The 21,198-nt window shown below is 31.9% G+C and overlaps 2 protein-coding genes across 2 annotated transcripts; both read right to left on the bottom strand.

The window, feature by feature from the left end:
* Window positions 1-477: 477 nt before the first annotated feature.
* On the bottom strand, window positions 478-3,092 carry LOC124531656 (4F2 cell-surface antigen heavy chain-like). The gene is made up of 3 exons (XM_047106135.1): window positions 2,719-3,092; window positions 2,498-2,640; window positions 478-2,428 (listed from the first exon to the last, which is right to left on the bottom strand). The coding sequence occupies exons 1-3, from the start codon at window positions 2,927-2,929 to the stop codon at window positions 914-916; spliced, it is 1,869 nt and encodes a 622-aa protein (XP_046962091.1). The 5' UTR covers window positions 2,930-3,092; the 3' UTR covers window positions 478-913.
* Window positions 3,093-3,532: 440 nt separating this feature from the next.
* On the bottom strand, window positions 3,533-18,764 carry LOC124531653 (protein expanded). The gene is made up of 4 exons (XM_047106129.1): window positions 18,510-18,764; window positions 8,152-8,403; window positions 7,760-7,839; window positions 3,533-7,673 (listed from the first exon to the last, which is right to left on the bottom strand). Exons 2-4 carry the CDS (start codon window positions 8,372-8,374, stop codon window positions 4,188-4,190), a joined length of 3,789 nt encoding a protein of 1,262 aa, XP_046962085.1. The 5' UTR covers window positions 8,375-8,403; window positions 18,510-18,764; the 3' UTR covers window positions 3,533-4,187.
* Between the last annotated feature and the right edge of the window lie 2,434 nt (window positions 18,765-21,198).

A 21,198-nucleotide genomic window follows, 5' to 3' on the forward strand; every position in this document is an offset into this window, starting at 1 on the left:
TATGGTAATCCAGGTTCTTTTTTATTGAGAAAAATAACGGGCAAATTCTATTTCCTGTTGATGTTTGTACAACAACTATTTTTATTTTGAATATACTAAGTCAATACTGTAACATTTTTATCGTTCATTTTACTGAATACTCGCATCTCATTGCTTAATGCTTGCGGGTAGACATACAAAAAACGAATCTGGAGAAGGTCCTAACAAGTGTTTGAGGGTTACGTTTACCAGTGAGATCACAAGGGGAATTCTCTAAGATCTCGTTTCCTATATTGAGACTAGGTAAATTGACAAAAATATATTATTATATTGCCACCAACCCGCATTGGAACAGCATGGTGGAATGTTTCAAGCCTTCTCCTCAAAGGGAGAGGAGGCCTCAGTTCAGCAGTGGGAAAATTATGGGCTGCTGTTGTTGTTTGTTTTTTCGCAACCGCTGGAAACACTGCTAATATTCTGTTAAAAAAAACTCACAACTATATTTCAAATTTTATTTTGCACAGAAACAATAGTGCATAAAAAACATTAGGATTGAGATTCAACATCAAACACTTGCCTTTCTATGCAAAGGTTAAAGCTTACCTAATACATTTTGGATTAAATTTAGATGACCCTATTAAAATAATATAATATATGGTACACATCACAATGTATGGTACATATAAAAAAAAAATTGTTATTAAATAATATAAGTAACTAAATAGGAACAACTTATAAACTTAGTGAAATTAGTATCCATAGTTTATATCAAAATATTAGACGTATAAATAAATATGTTAAAATCTCAAATAAACCTGGAAGATAAATAATAAATATGATTTTTTTTAAAACTTAAAAATCTACATAATATTCACGTAAAATTGTATCTTTGGTGAGCTAGTAACATTTTATTTATTTCGGTTCTATTACTTTTTTATTTTTCCAATTTAAAAATAATTGCTGAGTTTGGAGGAAATGTAATTTTATCAAAATATAAGGTTTCACCAATTAAAGTAACATTGGTACCTGCAACAACTGTTCCTCCATAAAACATTGTTGATAAATCAGTTGTTATTGGTTGGTTGCCAAGATTACCCACAAAAACACATGTATTTCTACGAGGATACCATCGTTCAATAACAACTAGATTCTCTTCTGTATTGCGAATATCCATATTTTTTAAAATTTCACCATCTTTATATATTTCCCTTAAGTATATTGTTGGAGTATTCAATCTTAATCCGATAAGATTTTTGATTATACTTAAGTAATAAAATCTTGGTTCCAAATCTGATTTAGAATTCCAGGGCTGTATGGAAGCACTATTATCACTCTTATTTTCATTTGAAAATATCATTGGCACTAAATTGTGTATGTGTGTATGCTCATGAAAATCACCTTCTATTTCTTTTTCAGACAAGCCACCAAATCCTATTTCATCTCCATAAAATATACTAACAGTACCTGGTAACACTAATTCAAGTGCTGTTAATGCAAGAGTATTATTTTGATGTTTAGTGGAAATTCTTTCACTATTTATATTACCAATATTCCAATGCACCCAGGGATGATGAGGTTTTTGCCAAAGAATACCAGATACTACACGGTTAATATGATCTTTTAAACCATTTATACCATTTTGTAAGTCCAAATTAACATCAATTAAATCAATTCTATTAAGCAAAATTGTAAGACTTATACCTTTAGCTTTTTCCAATGCAGCCTCACTTGCTATAAAAATTTTATCATTTCCTAAAATTTGTTTCCAAAGCTGAAGTGATTTTCCAAAATTTTCATTATCAACAAATTTTTCTAGATCTTTCAAATAAAATCCATCTACATTTTGTGCCCTTGACCAATAGGCTATTGCGGCAGAGGTTGGGTCAAAATTATTATCCTGAGGTTCTATTGAAAAGACAAAAGTATTGTTTGTCTCATAAGAAACATGAGATTCAACCATACTTTTCACTGGAATATCTAATATCACCCCCATGTCTCTCTTATGAGCTGCTGTTATTAGATCTTGAAAATCTTTCAAAACTCCTATACTTCTATCGATTACTAATAGTGAAGTTGTATTGTAATAATGTTCTGGATATTCAGCAGATTCAAATATATAATTGAGGCGAATAGATGATGCACCCAAATCTTTAATATAATCTAACTTCTTGACAAGACCTTTTAAATCCCCAATACCATCATTATTTGAATCTTTAAAACTAGCTGGAAAAATTTCATAGAATACTTTCCCTTGGTACCAGGGCAGATCAGGATTACAGGTTTTGGGTATATTAATGACCATTGCTATAATTGCTCCTAAGCAAGCAATGAGTATTGAGAGAACAAACCAAAGCAAAACTTTCCGAATAATACCCCAGTTCCAGTTGATGAAATTGGGTAATTTTCTGTTGCTGATACTGAGACTGCCATTCAGCTTGCAACTTTCAGGCTGAAAGGAAAAAAAGGTAATGTCTATGTATCGTAAATAATACATAAAAGTAAAATTATTAAACCATACCTGTCCCATAATTATATCACCATTTTTGCTGAGAGTTTGATAATCCAACATACTAATATTATTAATTAGTTGTGCACTGACGGGATCTTGAACAACTGAATTTGAATCTGCTGAAGAACTAGAATCGCCTGCACAGGTTTCATCTGGATTATATTAAAAATGTATTTTAGTTTACTAGACACAAACATATATAATATAAAGAATATTAAAATTTTAAGTACCTGAATTTTTTATTTCCATTTTTTGGTCATCACCTAATGTTAAAAAAGGGCCTTCGTTCATTTCTTCAGATAAGGGATGTTTAAAGTCTAAAGGAGTAGGACTGGGGGTCATAGGCAGTAATAAGCATGTAGATGACTTTACTTCACGAAGATAATCCAAGGTCTCGAGTTCGTTATTACCATTATTACTGCTCTCAGGGAGGTCGTTCATGTTTAGATTTCACACGTTTTTATAGTTAAATTCTGCTCCAATATTAAATGGGTTTCGTCACTAATTACTCATGTCTATTGATTGAATTTTTTCGACAATGGAATTTGATATATCGAACATTAATAGATGCTCCAGTGACAGATTATGTTGTCATTTGTCATTATGACATTGGCAGGCACGGCAAGATTACAAGTCAAGTCTTCTACATATCTATGACGCATACAGGTCTCCATACTTTAATCAGAAGGCTATTATTTACTTTACCTACTTAGTTAATAAATCCATATAAGATTTCTTTGACGCGCGGATAGTAAACTTTTTTCGAAAGCCTCAAAATATTTTTTACCAAAAATTATTCAAAAGTCTGGTTATTAAATCAGACATACTTGTTACTACATTACAAGAACATACAATGCTATTAGAAATGAAAAAAAAACTTGTGAGACACTTTGGTTTCTGGCGATACTCGTTTCAGGTTGAAATGAAAAAGAATATAATATAGAAGTTGGTGTAAGGAAGAATGGCTTAGACGTATTTATTGAATTTTGCGTATTTTATGTGGGTATAAATTATCATAAAGGATTTTGTAAATAAAATGCAGTAGTCATTTGAAAAAATTTACTATACATTTGTACACATTGGACAATATGATGTACTTAATAAAATAATTACCTGTTATGTACACGATTGTGAACAAAAATAAATAGATGTGGATAATATCATTTCTATAATTAATGAAAACTTAGCAATGACTTCAGATATTCCTACTTAATAAAAGTTATTTTTACCTCGGATTAACACATAATAGTGAGTATTTATTATCATTTCTGGTTAAAATAATTCACTATTTAATAGAGAATTTAACAATTAATGATTGTTTTCAATAAATAAATTACTTTTGTACACTTTACAACTGAATTCATTATTACTTTGATATTTCTGAACTCAAATTCCTAGAGCATAAAAAATATATAAAGGGCCTAATTAAAGAAGGCAATATTTACAAATCCAAGAATACTTAATCTGTGGTAGTTAGAATATTTGTTACATTGCCTATATATATCAGTAATTTTAATCTCTTGGTTATTCTTTAATGAGTTACATTTGAACTAAATTCTAGTACTTAATATCAGTGGGATCGTTTTATCATCTAATTTCAGTCTTTAGTTACAAAATTAAAATTGGCGGCGGAAGGCTGAGTGTTCATAGCACTGGAAGGATTCACATTCCTTAACAAACTATAAATCCTAAGGCCACGTCATGAGCTAGGTTGACTTTTCTTTAATTTAACTGCGCTTGGGTGCATTACATATGTATTGGACAAAGCTCTAGGAGTGTGAGTTTCAGAACCAGGCAATGCAGGGAGTTTATCTGTAGGATTTCGTCCTAAAATTTTTTTCTGTGACACCGTCACTACTTTTCTAGTGTTTAACTCTGGTCTATTTTTAATATCTAAATTGTCGGTGGTGGTTTGAGAACACTTTGCACTTTTTCTGTCACTTTCACAGTCACTATTATTATGTTTAGTTAGTTTTGTAGCACCAAAAGCTTTCGTTTGTTTTAATAACGAACGATCATTACACAAAGCAGCAATTAAAGGTAAATCCAGATTTTTACTTTTTTCTCGTAATGTTTTTATATCTAGATCACAATTAGAACTTCTTACTTTAGTTTCACTCGAATTATTATTAAGAATGTTGCAATTGAGATTTTTTGATTCCTTTAAATAGCACGGAATCTTTTTTTTATGCTCATAAGGCGGCGGAGGTGGCGGAGGTGGTATCCGTCTTGTTTTTATTTGAGGCGGTTCCTTAACATGAAGTATGTTATCATGTGATTTTGTTCGAGCAAAAGTTTGTTCTGCTACACATGTCGGTATTGGAGGTCTTTCCAAATTTATTGAATGGTTACTAAACGAAGTTCTACTAGTCACAGATTGCCAACTAGTACGGGTGCCTGGAATTTGTATATAAGAATCGGAAAGATTTTGTATTGATCCATACGTTGATGAGGCGGATAAAGATATTGACAAATATGGCGTGCTTCTATATTGTAAACTATTTTTATGTATATTAGATAATCGTGATTCTGTTAGTTTATGATCTAAATAGTTCTGTTGCGATATTGCAGGGTCTTGAATAGGATAGTAAACGTAATCAACATCACTATACAACTGTTGATGAAAAACTTGGTTATGGGGAGGGGGTGGTGGAGGTAATCGAGAAACTGGTGGAGGAGGTGGTAGTCGTGGCCGACGCGGTGGGGGCGGTGGAGGTGGCAGTTTCATCATCGCGACAAGAACATTTGAATCTACGTGTGGTATTACTTCTCTAGTTGGCGAAAGATTATTGCTTAGACCTTGCGCTAATTTCGACCGTTCTGCTCTACGACTGGATGCTTGATGTCTTTTCGATTTTTGAAAACGATGTTCTACGACCATTGGACTTGCAAATGTACGTTCACCAGAAACATTTACTTCCCCAGCTTCAGCTTTTAATATGGTAATCATTGGTTTAGAAGTTACAACTCTAGCAGCAACTTCTTCTTTTTCACCAGTTTGTTTTACGGGACTTGATATAGTCGCTCCGGGGTAAGCTGGTGGGGGTTTTAAAGGTGCATTTGAGTATGGTGCGAGTGTAAGATGTTTATATTCATAAGGTGGCGGTGGTTTATCCGGACACTTGGGTAAAATTGGCTCATTTTCATCTAAGTCGAGAATATTTGGTAGCGATAAATTTAATCCTATACGACTGTCAATTCTGGTTGGGGGCGTAGGAGGTCGGTCAAAGAAAGAATTGTTAGGATAATTGTCATCGGAGGGAGCTGTATCTTCGTGTCCTTGGAGGTAACTATCACCGGAAAAGGGCAAAGGTAATTTAACGTAATCAGATACAGAATCAAAAGTGTCACTAACTGACTGATTTTTGGGATATACTCCTCTACCTACTATTAAGTCACTCAATTCACTTGCACTAAGTAAATTATGTTTATTATCTGTTGGATCACTTCCATCACCATGAAATGACATAGCGCTAACGTTAGAATTTGTTCTCTCCCGAAATAAGTTTTCTTTGTCTTCATGTTCCTTGCCATATTTAGCTACGCCATCTACACAATCAGTGTTACCCAAAGTAACATTTAATCTCAAGTCCTTGGGTGACAGGTTGATTCTCTGCGACTTGTTTTTTAATATAGATGAAACACTATCGATATCCGCAAAGTCATTTTCCTTTTTATAACTATCATAATGGGAGCTACCATATTCTGTTCTGGTTCCTTTCGAATGAGTGTACATTTTAGATGGTGCTGTTAATTCCGAACTACCCATTGTATATACTCCACTGGTCTCACTGGAAGCAGCTAAAGTAATCGGTTGGCCAAGACCATCATATAAAGCTGATGCTGTATCTTGAGCGTATTCACCATCTAATTCAACAGCACTATTATCACTTATCATTGAATTTTGAGCCGTATGACTGTATCCTAATTCTAAACTGCTTGCATTAGATGCTCTGCTAAGGGTACTAAGTCCTCCACGTGCCATTATTACAGTGCTACACGATGACGAACATTGTGATCCAGTACATTTAATTTTGCTAGAAGTTGGACTGTCGGTTAGTTTTTCATTAACACTTTTTTCGGGCAAATGACCAGTTTCAACTCTATAATTTGTTGAACAGCTACCTATGTCTAAGGAAATATCTCTTTTAGTTACAATTTCACTGTCATCTTTATTTTTCTTTATTCTTGTTTTACATGTTTGCAGCGGTGAAGACGATTTATTGTTTGAATGTACTTCTTGAGGAATGTGACGAATAAAATAGGAGTTTGAATAGTCTAATAAGTGAGCTAATGCTAAACTTTCTGTAGAAGGAGCTGGAGGTGAGTCAATCATAATTTCTAACTCATCTTCGGATTGTACTCTATCACTAACAATACCCGATGTAGTATTTGAACTTGTAGAAGATATAAGAGAAATTCTTTGTTCATTTTTATTCTGACAGTATTGAAAGTTAAAAGACTTCAAATATGTATAACAATTTTTCCTTTCATTTTCTTCTTTTCTTAAAATATCGTTTAATTTAGGCGAAATTTTCATAGAAAACTGATGTGTTTCCTTACATAAAGCAAAAAGATATTTGCATTTTTCTTCACTAGAAGAATATAAAGTAAACTTTCCATCTTCAGTTCTTATTTCAAATTTCTTTCTGTCAAAACTAAGTTTACCAATAGAGCTCCATACAAAACTCGATATAGACCCATTGTCCGGTAAAATTTTAATGCCCTTGGCTGTTACTAGGAGCCATACCGTACCTGGCTCTAATTCTGATTTAGACTGTTTTAGTCGATATCTGTGTGAATTAATAGTATCCGGAAGAAGACAAACTTCACGAATGAATCTCACTTCAGCATCACTTTGCGAAAGACCACGATGTTCGCGATGACAAGCGCGTATAGCTGATGGAACCCAGTCACCGGTTAATGATGGCGGAGTAAAATCTTCAGCCTTAAAATATTCTTTATCTTCATAGAGATTTTCATCGCCATACTTAGCCTGCAATGCTAAACCGATTAATAGTAAAAGTATTTCGGCGGGTAGTGCGTCTCTTAAACGGATATTTTCTAGAAGTTGTAGAAAGTATAAATGGCGTCCAATTTCATCGTGTAGTAGCAAGGGGCTCTCGACGTGAAATTGAACAAGCAGGTGAAGCTCCAATAGTGGTTTGCCATTACCATCTAAGCCCTGTAAAATTAAAATTATAATATTAGAACTATGTATAACAAAGGTATTTTAATAATCTGATGTAAAAAATAAAATGTAGAACTCACGTGTGTGTGTGAAGACCTCCAGCTTTTTGGAGCGTATTTTGAAAGTTTACTTTCTAAATCAACGAACAAGTATTCTCCATCTGAAAGGTATTGTTTTATTAGTATTTGCAAGTGAATTGATCAATGGAAACGGATTATCTATTTGAATACTCACAATGAATAATATATGCGTGCAACGAATAGAAGTGCTTGTAAATTAAAATAATAAAAAAAAAAGTTTTTATACCAATAATTCTATAAATAAATTTGATATTGTAAATTTCCTATTGTTATTAAAAATTAGGTTTGTCATATTTTTTACTAAGCCAGCGTAGCATTTATAGACAAGGAATTTTTTTATAAGTTATTATCCAAGTAATTCTGATTTTATTATTACATTTTGAAATGCTTACTTTGCATAACTGCTAAACCGAATAGCTCGGTATCTGCCATGCCTTGAAATTGTGAATGCGCTTGTGCCAAAGCTTTTAATTCTTTGACCCTCGCTTTGGCTTCCACAACGAAGTGTAGAGGCTGAGGCTGGCCGGGCATACGTAGGGACAGGAGGCGTGCGCCCGCACCGAGCGCACGCGTCTCCCCACCCAACGGCCCGCGAACCGAACACAGAGCGCGCATATCGCATCTCGATACGACTATTACTCTCCCTGTGAACAATTACAGATTTATTATTATTACGTAGCAAACTTAAGCGTAAATTTATGTATATCTTACAACCATGCCATATCTAGTTTGGACCAAAAGTCATAAATATGCGGTCACTAGAAAATGCATAGTTCAGAAGGAATGCGCAGATCCGCACCATCTGTGCATTCCAAACTTTTTTTTAATACATTTGGTTTTAGCTACCTGCGCCTTTCATAAACCTTTGCCTATATTTTATTTTAGTTAGTCAAATAGAGTTGGCTTTTGTAATGTGGACTCTATTTTATGCTTATTATATAAGAAGTACCTTCATCGCTAACTTCTTCTTATATAAACCTTACGTATAAAACTGTACATTGTTGTACAGTTTCATGCATACAACTGTATTAAAATCAACGATTCGAACGATATAAATTTGGTTTTAATTTATAGTCATGCAAAGTAGATTTTAGTCAACTAATTATGTTAAAATTATTAATCATATGGTTATATTTTTTAAAACACCACATAATTTAATATATTTCTATGTGTGCTAATATGTGTGCTTTATATATAGAATCAGAAATATTTTTAAAATTTCAAGCTTGCAAATGATACACGTTGTAAATGAACATCAAATATATATTATATAAAGTTTATGGAAAAAAATACAATTTAGCGAAACTATACATATATACTGTGTAAAATAAATGAACTAAAAAATGAATAATTATTCTTAATATATATATTATATACTACCGCATTCTAAAGAAAATTTTAAACATATGGAGATATAATACATTCTTTATATGTTTGTATATATTTTAATACAGACAAACTCTTACAACAACATAAGTGGGCCTAATTTAACACGACTCATTTTTTATCCTACATAACTTATTACAAATGTGAAAGTTTTTATATTGAGATATTTGTTACTGTATCATGCAAAATACCTAGACGGATTTGGGAGGATTTTAGAACATAGATAGTTTATACACAATGTCAACTTCTCAACAACCTCACACGCAAGCAATGACGGGCGGAAACTAGTGACTTCATAATAATAATTATCTACGGTAAAATAAGTGGATTGTGACACGTCAAAAACGCTATCCCTGCCGAGTCTTTAGCCCAAGTTATCGCTGTCGCGAGCAGTTTGTGGGCAACAATTTTAAGCATATGATTTTAGAGTAAAGTATATATATATATATATATTATTTTACTACTTTATCTATAATATTTTCTTGGAATTTGCTAAATTGATCAGCCGATAATGGTAAGGTACCTTATCGTTTTATCCATAAACGAACATTAGGTAAATTGATGTAGTTAATTGTTACCCCATAACATCGATCTTTACACTGTCATTGCATAGTTATATTAATTATAAACTCGATAAAAGTAAGTACTACATATTGCGTCGTTTTTCTTTGCTCCATGAGATCATGGAGTTTTTTTAGAGGCTCTATAAAATGACAGAAAAAATAAAAACTCTATATAAAGACTCTATTACATTTGTTTTTAACTTCTTAAGATTTTTTTAACTCTGATTAGGTATATTATTTCGCTTCAATGTCGCTAGCAACATAGAGAAGGAATAAGGAGAAATTACTGTCTATAGCATGACATGTAAAGTATGGAATGGACAGTAATGTTTATAATAAAGTTCTGAAAACCTAGTAAAGTTATTTTTCTTGATTATGACATTGTTAGTTATTTAAAGGTGTGTTAAAGGTTAGGTTATTTTGTCGTAAGTTTTATATATATTCCAAGTATGTATTAAATTTAGTCTATAAATCTCGTAACAAAAGGAAATTTGAATAGTTTTAGATTTATCTAAGCCTTGACCTTATCTATATAATTTTTTTACTTTTGTTGCTAGAAATTTTATGATTAAATGGACTTTTAACAATTTTCAGTACTCTAAACTTAAACAAGTAGGTGAGTTTATTACAAAATGTTTCCTGGAATGTAGTACCACAAGTTCGATTCGAAAAAACTAGATGCGAATAAATTTCATCGCATCCGGTACCTCTGCGGCTCTTCAGCTCTTGATAGCTATAATAACACGTTTTTTTGTTTTAATAAATGCACGATAGTTTGAAATGGCGGTCAGGAGTAGCGGGGCGGGGGCATACCGGTTGCCTGCGAAGCGCGCGGCGGGGTGTGGCGCGGCGGTGCGGGGCGGCGGTGAGGCGCGGACGGGGGCGCTACGTAAGCGCGGTAGCAGCGGACGGCGACGCGAGGAATGCGGACGACCTTCAGATGCCGAGCGCCCCTCCTCCTACGCCGGCCGCATCTTGCGTCCTCGCATACCTATGGCGTCGTTGCCTCCACTTTTCGACATCTCGCCACGACTTTTGACACTCGCACATTGTCATGGATGACGGTAACGAACGGAATGCTTTAAGGAAACGAAGTGCATTTTTATTGTAATAAATAAAATCTCCATTTAGAGTAACATATCTTAATTTTATATTTTTTAATGAAATCGTATGCTTCGTTTTTTTTTCTAAGTCGTAGTTTAGATGATTTTGATGTGAGCATTTTGTTTTGACATAGGTATTTCTAATCTTGATTCTTACATGCTCTTAGTTATGTATGAGATCTCCTTAGACTTCCGGCGAAAAATAATAACGGACATTGTCGAAATATGTATAAGTCCATCCAGTTCTTAAAATGAGCTATGATATTTTTATAAATTGAGATTTCAAGAATAATGTAAGGTCATTGTGAGGAAGTCCTATCTGCAAGGTAACTTCGTCTACATATATATTTCTTGTATCAATATTTTGTTTATATATGCATCTTACGGTTTGAATATCTATGGAAAGCAATGCAATGAAAGAAGGACAAATTCAAGGCTCGTATTTTGTGTCTTATTACTTACTTTTGAAAAAGGGCTTCATTCATTAAAAGCATTATTTTGTCCCGCGTACCGGGCCGAATTGAGAAAATTGAAGCATAAAATGAGGGTAGGTATTTTGGTAAGATCGATTATATTCTATAAATCAGTTTATAAGATTTTATTTTGAACTTAATTATTATACAAATATATGAATGTGTATTTTACAAAAGTTGGGAAAATCATGTGTATATATAATATGCGCGGTAAGTAGGCAGATATGATTTGCCTAAATGCATAGATCCATAAAGTTTTTTTGTAGCATGTGCATGTCAATTCGTGCATGATTCAAATCAGGTGCTTTTGCCTTATTTTACTGTATTTAGATAGAAATAATAATAATAATTTAATTTACTGTAAATTTAAAGGTTTTACGAGAGAAAATAGTTTGATATTAACAGAAATACTTTAAAAATCCAGAACAGTCGTTTCTCTATCTTTCGTATGCTCAGAATTTTTACGTTGAAATTAATCCTAATAGGTATAACCCGTGACTGAAGACACATTTAAACCATCAATGTTATCAATGTGGTCATTGTGCGCAGCAAAGCTTACCTCGCAACTTATATATTCTTAAATTGAATATACAATCATTACATCATTTAAAATCTTTATCGTGACTGAGACTTTTGCCCGGTACAAAAGTAGTACGACTATTGGTACTTCTTAATGCTTCGTGTTACATATATTATTTCATTATATTGTATGAAAATAAAGGATGGTTTCGATCGTATGGTTTACTTTAACGATTCTTTAAATGTCATAATAGCAGTCCAGTCCATATGTATAAGGAAGCTTCTATCCTTCAGTATTATATTATGCGAAAAATTCCCTTTTTTTTGGGAAAAAAATAACCAAAAATTTAACTTATGCTTTTAATAAAAATAAAGCTTTTCATAGAAATAGTGTTAATTACTAAAACACAAACCAAAGTTTACGGTGATATATTATTTAAATTACTAGAAAGACATCTCGAGAGCAATTAATACAGATATATGTTGTTTTCTATTTAGGTGGTCAATGTTTGTTACAATTTTTAATTATAACATTTAATATAGTCAGTAAAGTAAGAAAACATTAGGTATGTAATGTTTTTTAGATTTTAGGCAGACATAAAAGACTATTTTATTTTCAGACCTTTAAAAAAAATTCTTTTATGATGTTAACAAATCTACCTTAGTCATTCTTTACAGGTTTAGTTTTAGCTCTTTGTTATTATGAATATCTACAGCATTGTAAACACAAAATTAAAGTGTAGTAGAAAATATTAAAATATAAAAGACATTTCTCAGAAATATCATCCACTCATAAAATAAAATATACCTAATATTTATAAACATTTTTTTCATACCTCTTCCAAGAATGAAAATAAAAAAATTAAAATAACGTTGCTATTATTATCATCGTTAAAATGTACTTATATTGTATAAAATTATTTAGATGCTATTTAAAATAGATGTGGTATAATGTGGTAGATTATTGACAATCAATAAGAAAGTGTAAACACTATTTTGACTAAGGTTTTTGACTTTGAAAAAAAAATAATGTATCGTATATTAGCATGCGTAGGAATTTATAAAATGTAACAGACTGATTGACTTCTAAAATTCTAAAGATCTACTAGGCACGTTGTATTCATAAGCAAAGCTTTTTCGACTTTTTATAAGCGACTATAGTTCAATTCTAATTTTGTTTTATTGAGTGAAAACGGTTAGGGGTCTACTCTTTTACAATAGTTAATATGTGTAGCTTGTGAATCTCAAATATCATATCAATGTCATTTGATGGCGATTAGAAGTGCCTAGATAACTTTAACGTTGATTAGGTATACTTGCCTACATTAACATTATATATAGTGAGCACGCATATACGAATATATAATTATACATATAAATATTACTGATTTCAAAATATGTTTGAATTTCTTTAATGATTGTATTTTAAATTCGGATCAAACATTATCTGCAGAGAAAAAAAATATTCTAGGTTACATAAAAAGTAGAGTATCAGTGGTCATTTCTTAATCGATTGATTAAGACGATTTATATTAATATTTAATAAAAATGCGTAAAAAAAGACAAGGTTACAAATCTAATGAGATATTAGTAATACTTTTTTTTCCTTATCTACTTATTAAATCGTTTGTCCTGATGTGTCTGTTTACCGTAGTACATTCAAATTAATTATTTTAGAAAGTTGCTATTTAGAACATAACTTTATTTTATACATGTTTTAAAATGTTAACGCATACGCTACGAGCAAGAGAGAAATATGAAAATTAGAATCATTATTACAACCATAAAAAGTTAGGATGGACAGCTGGTAAAATATGTTATGTCAAATATGTGATAGATAAGGTTTATGTTTTACTATTTTTAATTCATTAAAAATGAAGTCATAATTTAAAAATAATGACTATACCGAAGGATGCTCTATCAAATAAAACTTAATATCGATTATTAAAATATAAACGGCTAATATTCATCCATTAGAGCTCGAATATCACAAATAAAAATATTTTAACTCATTTTTGTATATATTATGTACATATAATATATTTTTCGGAAGAAATTAACAAACACCCTAAATTCAATAGTTAATTTTAATATGGGCAAGTGGATAAATTTGTCCAGAGATCACGAAAAATACTCTGCATAATCACCGTAAAAGATTTATCCAGAACAACTACACAGTTCACCTAAGTGACTCCGAATACTTCGGATCGCTTTTACATTAATTTTTTTCTTGTAAAAAGTAAAGTATAAAATATGATTTGGTATTGTGGGTTTGGTTAGGAGACGGACTTATATAAGCATCTCAAACTTTTTTGGAAATAACTTTAAATTTAACGATACTATAGTGCACTATTTTGATCTATCTAACTCTACTAGGGTTCAGCCAGCGTGAACATGCCTCTAAAATTATCGGTGTTATTGTACTGTATTATGCATAGATGCGTATTTTACATAAAACATCTTGAATCACTCATCTTTTAAAGAAACCACGTTATAATTCGTTGCCTGGTTTTAATTATCTAAGCTTACATAGGGACATACAGACTGCGGGGAGAAACTTGTTTTATACCATGTCAATACTAATGACACTTATTTATTTGATCTTATTTTTTTATTTTAGTTAAATTTTAAATGCTGAGGGCATTTAAATAAAATAAAAACAAAATATTTATTTAACATAAATAGTATTGTCGTCGTTTTATATAATTATTGAAGATTATTACTAGTTTAAGTTAGTTATATTTAGTGTAGACAAAAAGAGTAGGTTAAAACTTATCAAATATTAAAACGTGTAGGTATGCAAGGTATTTCTGTATAGAATTCCTACATTGAAGATAAGAAAATAGTAGTTAAAAAGCCGTCGTACGACGTACCTAAAATATCCCTGTTAATAAAATACTGTTAGGACGCTTTCGAATACAATCTTCGATACGAATTATTAATCAAGTGACATTACATTAGTATGCAAGCTACTATGTACTATTTGAATTAATAATGTTATATACCAAATACTTATATATTTTTTTCAGTATTACGTAATTTAATATCCTCCATATTAGATATTTTTTAATCGTTGATGGGATTGAGGGATTCTCCTTCAGGCTTTGGTTGGAATTTATCTTAAAGTGCAATGTACAAATGATATAAGTAATTTATCAATGATCGATGTTAAAAAGAAACATAATTGACAGATTTCTGGTGGTCTCAATTCCGCAATAGTATTTCGCTGACATTTTATGATCTAGTTTATGTACAAAAAACTTTACAGCATAATAATTTTGTAAACAATAAATAACTAGCTTACAGTCTACATCCAATATCAAATGGTGTAATAAGAATTGGACTCCTTAGTGCAGCCGACATATACGAACGAGTCGAACGAGGTATTCATTGTATGTGGATACAGTGGCAGAAGAGAAAATGTCATCGATTGATATCACGATATATAAACTAATTATTTTATTTACGGCCGAAAAAAATCATTAATATTAATATAAAGAATGAATTAAGTGATAACGCTTACGAGTCGTTTTAGATCTATGAAAATTATTTTTTTATCATGAGTTTTCACGGTAATACCAAAATACTAGAATAAAAGATAGCAAAACTTAGTACGATGTTGGTCAGTGTACCTTAGTGCGTTGACTCAATACTTTCAGGCAGTTTAAATGTTAGGTATGCACTGGATTTCATCATAAGAAATATGCCAGGTATTGTTACTTGAACTACCTTTGACGTACTTGTGAGTTTCCCAGACAATACTGTAACGTCATAGTAAGTATAAAAAAAGTGTTAAGCATGGGTTATACTTAAATTAGTTATAATAGTATAAATTTCCGGCGAGCTAGTATGATTGAACCTCGTGCTAACAAGATGCCAGTGTGCTTGAGATGACGTAAATACAGCAAAAAAAAACAATAGTTTACTGTTAAGTTTATTTTATTCACAATTCCTATACAACATGTATTTGCGCACATTGTGATGTCTATCATAGTGACACGCTATTAGTTGAAGAGTGTGTCAATATGATACACACTAAAGACATTTTGTAAGCACGAACGTCATTCGCCTTATACAAGACGATAAAATTTAACGTGGAGGTGCGCAACGAGTAACTAGAACTTCACGTACAATTTAACGGTTTTGCGGTACCTATCTATCAATTTTGATGAAAATTAGTACGAAATAAGTTTGAACCCCAAAGACGGCCATAGGCTCCTTTTACAGCTTTCAAAAAACGGGGTATCCTGGGTAGGTTTTGGATAAAGTGTTCCAACAAATTCTTGAACCTAATATGGGCAAAAACGAAAACAAAAGGATAGATATATATATATCTATAATTATTCTGTATGCGTGTGTAAATGTACATGGACTCCTCCAGTTGGACAGATTTTGTCGAATTTTTTTGGGGACCGCGATCGAGATATAAATAAAATTCTTATAAGTTCAGTGCAGGCATAGTATCCATACTCATGGCTCGAGGTAAATTTATGTCATACAATTAAGTTTTAACAAAAAAGTAAGACATAAAAGTGATTATTTTTCAGGAAAAATGAAGTATGCTTTAGACTTAATGTTAAAATTAAGATTTCGCTGCGTACTAAGTCTTAACAGGTAGCCTGTTGTTTTTTTAAATTCTACGGTCAGATAAAACTTTATTTACCAGTCGTCGTAAGCAATCATTAAATGTTCAAGAAATCCGTAGTATGATACTGTAATAGAATGGAAAGCAACAATTATTTGCTTATGAAACTTCAGCTGCGAAGCACACTACCTGTATAAAGATATGTACTTCGCAGTCCCTAAATAAACTCATACACAACAATAACGTCAATGGCTGTTCTGTGTCATCAGCCAATAAATCATTTACTTTATCAATCACTTAATGCTGACCTTGTTTAGCGCACGTCGTTTTAATAGCGCTACACAGTCTACACATGCAATGAAGTCAATTGTATGTAGGTACATGCATACTATATACATAATAACTTGATTTGTGTTTAGTTAACACACCGTTCGTAGTCAATAAACATTTATTGCCTATAGGAAATGATAAAAAACGCAATAACTCGTAGTAAAAATCTAGTACTAATTTATCTATTGGAAACATTGAGTTGTATCAAATATTTGTAATATATGGAATTAACTTACAGGTATAACAATTTCTTTTATTAGCCGAAGAAATCATTGTAGGTTGCGATCACTAGTCTACAGATTAATCATATTATATTCTAACATTCTGAAGCGTTCTTTATTTTAGATATTCCATTCTTCAGTTATTGGTAGTGGGATTTATGTCAATATTATATAATTTGTGTTTCACTACAAATCGATAAAAAGCACTGCAACCTAATTAAGCTTCTATTGTTTAAAAATTATCTTTCGATCGGCGAATTGAATCTTGTCACTTAGAAAAATAGAACAGTTGTCTTTACTTTTATTACTGTCTTTAATTTGGTATTCATTTTGGTTATAAATTTGTAATATAGATACTAAACGGATCGTGATAACTTTTGACCAGCACTTGTTATGGGATCCGTAAATAAGCAAGTTCAATAAATGTTATACAGCGGTGTAATCTGCTTTAATCTAATTTCTAAGATGATTTCAGATCAGTCAGTTCTTATCGATTTTGTTTAAAAAATGATCCAACACAATAAGCTCAAGCGGCATTAAGTATTCGAATAATTCACAAAAAGTTCAAATGGCTACCAGCAATAACCATATCCTTCATATAACCTGTTCTGTAGCTGTAGGCTTTATAATTAAATTGTCTAAAAATATCAAAGTAATTTTAAGGTAGTAATATATGAGTACCATTATAATTCACCGTTATTTACTAGCAATATGTACCTATGTTCCTTATTATGTACTCCTATTCCCTAGTCGTCAAAATTTTCTTTTTAAGCATTTCTCATTTTAAAATGAAAGACGATATAATAATTATATTGCTTAATGGAGGAACTTAATAAAATATTTGCTTGCCTTCTAATTTTCTATTGTAGCACACATGCGATTAGACTATTTTTTGTGATAGCTGCCACTGGTTAGGTTTTTTACTTCATTCTTTACTAGGTAGGTATACATATACCTATGTCCAGTTTTTTGGTGTATAATAATTACATAGGTACTTTGTAATTAACTTATTCTATAATATTAACAGAATGTATTTAAATTGTTCTATAGATACAGATGACATACAATAAACTAATATATAAACAGATACCCCGAAGTCAAAGAAATAGCATTATAATTGTTTCAAAAATTACGTTTTTTTTTACTTTTTACGCAACCAGTAAACTTAACTCACTACTTATAAATTACGTAACTTTAAGTACAGACAGTTAAATTTGCATGTGTAAGATTACTGTATGTGGTGAATTGAGTAAAAATATATTGTAATATTCTAAATTGTATATAAAACATATTAGAGTTGCTTTTACAAAACATATGCTTATCGCATACCACTCGGCTCAGCATTTGACACTTCATTAGATTTTGTGTATGGTGGCAACTCAACTGCTAAGCAGTGGTGTGATTGCAAGAGGAAGGGCGCACGGGCGCAGGGTCAGCGGCCGCGGCATGGTGTCGGTGCGGGCGCGGAATTCGAGCTATGTGTATAAAATAAAATGAAAGTGGCTGTATCGTGAAAGCGCGCGCTTATACAGCGGCCGTCCAGGGCGTCGTTGATAAACAACACACTCACCATTAATAAATAAATCCAAACTTGCAGATCACATTGACATCGTACTCCGTACTAAACCGCATCCAAAGGCACTTCACTTCACTATGCGCGCGATCTCTAAAACGTAACTTAGCGGCACAACGACGATGCGCATAATCTCTATAAGCGTGTAGGAGCGACTGAGTGAGTGAAGCGACGAGTCCGACGAGGGCGCGTGGGTCGGCATAGGCATGAAGGCACGCGCGGGGCGCGCCACGACTTTGGCTCAGTGGAATGCAGCAAGATAGTGGCGCACGGGTGTCGGCCGAGGCCCGTTGTAGGCTGGAGCATACAGCCTCTGTATGTTAAGACGCACCTCATCGGCGTCGCCGTACGCGTACGAGGAATGCGAACGGTCAAATATGCCATTACAATTATAGAAATAAAGAGATAATATAATGCTATGACTACAGACACTGTTACAATTTGTACCTACGCATGAAGAAATAAAACAAGCTTTTTTTACTCGCTGATTCTAAGATATTAAGATTTTCATTGATATATTTGTAGTATTTTATGCGACATTAAATCATTTATTATTTTACGTCGTTATTTTAGTAACTATGTACCATTTAAATATTGGTATTATAAATGCCGAATTGAATAAAATTACTTCATGATTAAGAATATAGGTAATGAAACTATATTGTAGTAACATAACACGTGAAGTTAGGTTACTTGTAACTCGGTTAAATATTTTCTGTTTGAATATAGGCTTTTAAAATTAATTTCTTTCATTCGAAAATGTTAGATATATATTTTACTGAAACGTCTGAACTGCTAAAATAGACCCTAATATACTAAACTTATGAAAATTGACATACATACATACTTATATATGCAGTACCTACCTACTTAAAAGTAATAAATTACCTCAAATTATATTTCATTGTCTACCACTATTTTTTAAATGATTGGAATCAATCGATAGGCTCTACATATGTTTATCATTACTACCTAGTACGTTATCAATACCTAAGTGTTTTAAGTTCATCTCTTTGATTTCAATTATATTAAAGGCATGTAGAATGAGTGTGCGTTATATATTTATAGTGAATGATTCATAATTTAAAAATGTGTCTATTCATTATAAGTTGAACTTATAAAAATATAACAATATTATTAGTGAATGATAAATAACACTAACGTCAGAACACATAATTAAACTAAATAAATCAAATCGTGGTCCAAAAATTAACAACCTACTGTTTGTAACGTACAATGGTTCTCAGAAATGATCAGTGAGTTTAATGTTAAAAGTAGGCGATTAAACAACCCGCTTACTGGTAAAGTTAACTAAGTTTAATCAAAAACATTGGCGATTTCAGAATACTTACACTTCTGAGATTCCTTAAACCAATAAAGTAGAGCAAGACAAAGTCTTGAAATCTTCTTTAGGAATTTAAAATACAGATGGATTGCTATGTTATATACTTGCGTTTCATCGTTGTTTTGCTGAAAAACTAACAAATAGCACGATTTTTTTTCTTGATAAATAATATTGATATTTTTTAATAATATCTGATACATTATTTACTATTAACTTAAATTTTTGTTGCTCTATCATTTTACTATTAATTAATTAGAGGCTTATCAATTAGAAGACCCTCTGTTCTTCTTTTGAATTTGATATTCATCCAATAATTTTGAAAATATCAGAAAAAATGAGAAATGAGTGTTTGAAAATATCAGAAAAAATGAGAAATGAGTGTCTAAGAAAAGCTAAACAACATGTATATAAGAGTATAGTACGACACAACTTAGATGTAGCATCGGCAATATTCGTAAAACCGATCACATCCGAATTGAGTACACTATTCCAAATTATCAATATTTAATTTTCATGTGAATGTGACCTTTACAAAAACGGAATAACTTGTAATATCATATGATAATACGTTCCTCAATTTGACACGATTTACATGCACTTGCTCCCTCGGGTTGAACTGGCGCGAGAATCTATAGCGACGAATAATGTCGAATGGCGCGATATGGTGCTATTTCCATTGGTCGTGTAAATCGGCAGTAATCGGCTTTATTTTCATTTCATTGCATTTGCTACATCTAATTTGTGTCGTACTATAAAAATGTAAATGTTTTATATATTTACAATAAAATTTATCACGTTGATTGAATCAGTTTGGTATAAAATTATTATTATTACATGAGACGCTTATCCGCATAGCTTATAAAAAGTCCGGAAAGTCAATAAATTCTTTTTGGGGTAAAGTATGCTATACTACAACAAAATTTTGAAAATATTTTTACCTTTGGTGATTCATAAATTCGAATGATTTGTTAGTAAGAAACTATACAAAAAAGCTATGATACAAACTATCTATTCAACACAACATTATACAGATCATTAAAAAGCTTGGAACTAATATTTTTTGACGATCGAGCAGGATTATAAATATAGTTGTATTTAACTAACACAACTTTGTATTGTAATTGTTGGAAACGAGTAAACTAAAGACTAAGTTTCAATTCAGTCTTTCACGGCAGCATCTACGTTCCAAACCGGCGGTGGCTTTACTTAATATAATTCTGTAAAATGACGATTGAAATGTGCTTGGGAATGAAACGATCGCCTCCTCCTTCATTTAATATGAAGCTGTTTATTTAATATATGAGACAAAAAAAAACCGCTGAGTTTTTTTTTCGCCGGTTC

Source organism: Vanessa cardui, chromosome 8, assembly GCF_905220365.1.
Source record: "Vanessa cardui chromosome 8, ilVanCard2.1, whole genome shotgun sequence".
Taxonomy (NCBI): Eukaryota; Metazoa; Arthropoda; class Insecta; order Lepidoptera; family Nymphalidae; genus Vanessa; species Vanessa cardui.

Bases quoted from the DNA above. Each gene is read 5' to 3' on its own strand.
- LOC124531656 (XM_047106135.1), bottom strand. From the start codon at position 2,929: ATGAACGACCTCCCTGAGAGCAGTAATAATGGTAATAACGAACTCGAG. The intron at 2,641-2,718 runs GTACTTAAAATT...AATATAATCCAG, and splicing joins AATGGAAATAAAAAATTCAG to ATGAAACCTGTGCAGGCGAT. The intron at 2,429-2,497 runs GTATGGTTTAAT...TTTTCCTTTCAG, and splicing joins GTGATATAATTATGGGACAG to CCTGAAAGTTGCAAGCTGAA.
- LOC124531653 (XM_047106129.1), bottom strand. From the start codon at position 8,374: ATGCGCGCTCTGTGTTCGGTTCGCGGGCCGTTGGGTGGGGAGACGCGT. The intron at 7,840-8,151 runs GTAAGCATTTCA...AATACCTTTCAG, and splicing joins CGGTTTAGCAGTTATGCAAA to ATGGAGAATACTTGTTCGTT. The intron at 7,674-7,759 runs GTGAGTTCTACA...TTAATTTTACAG, and splicing joins GGAGGTCTTCACACACACAC to GGCTTAGATGGTAATGGCAA.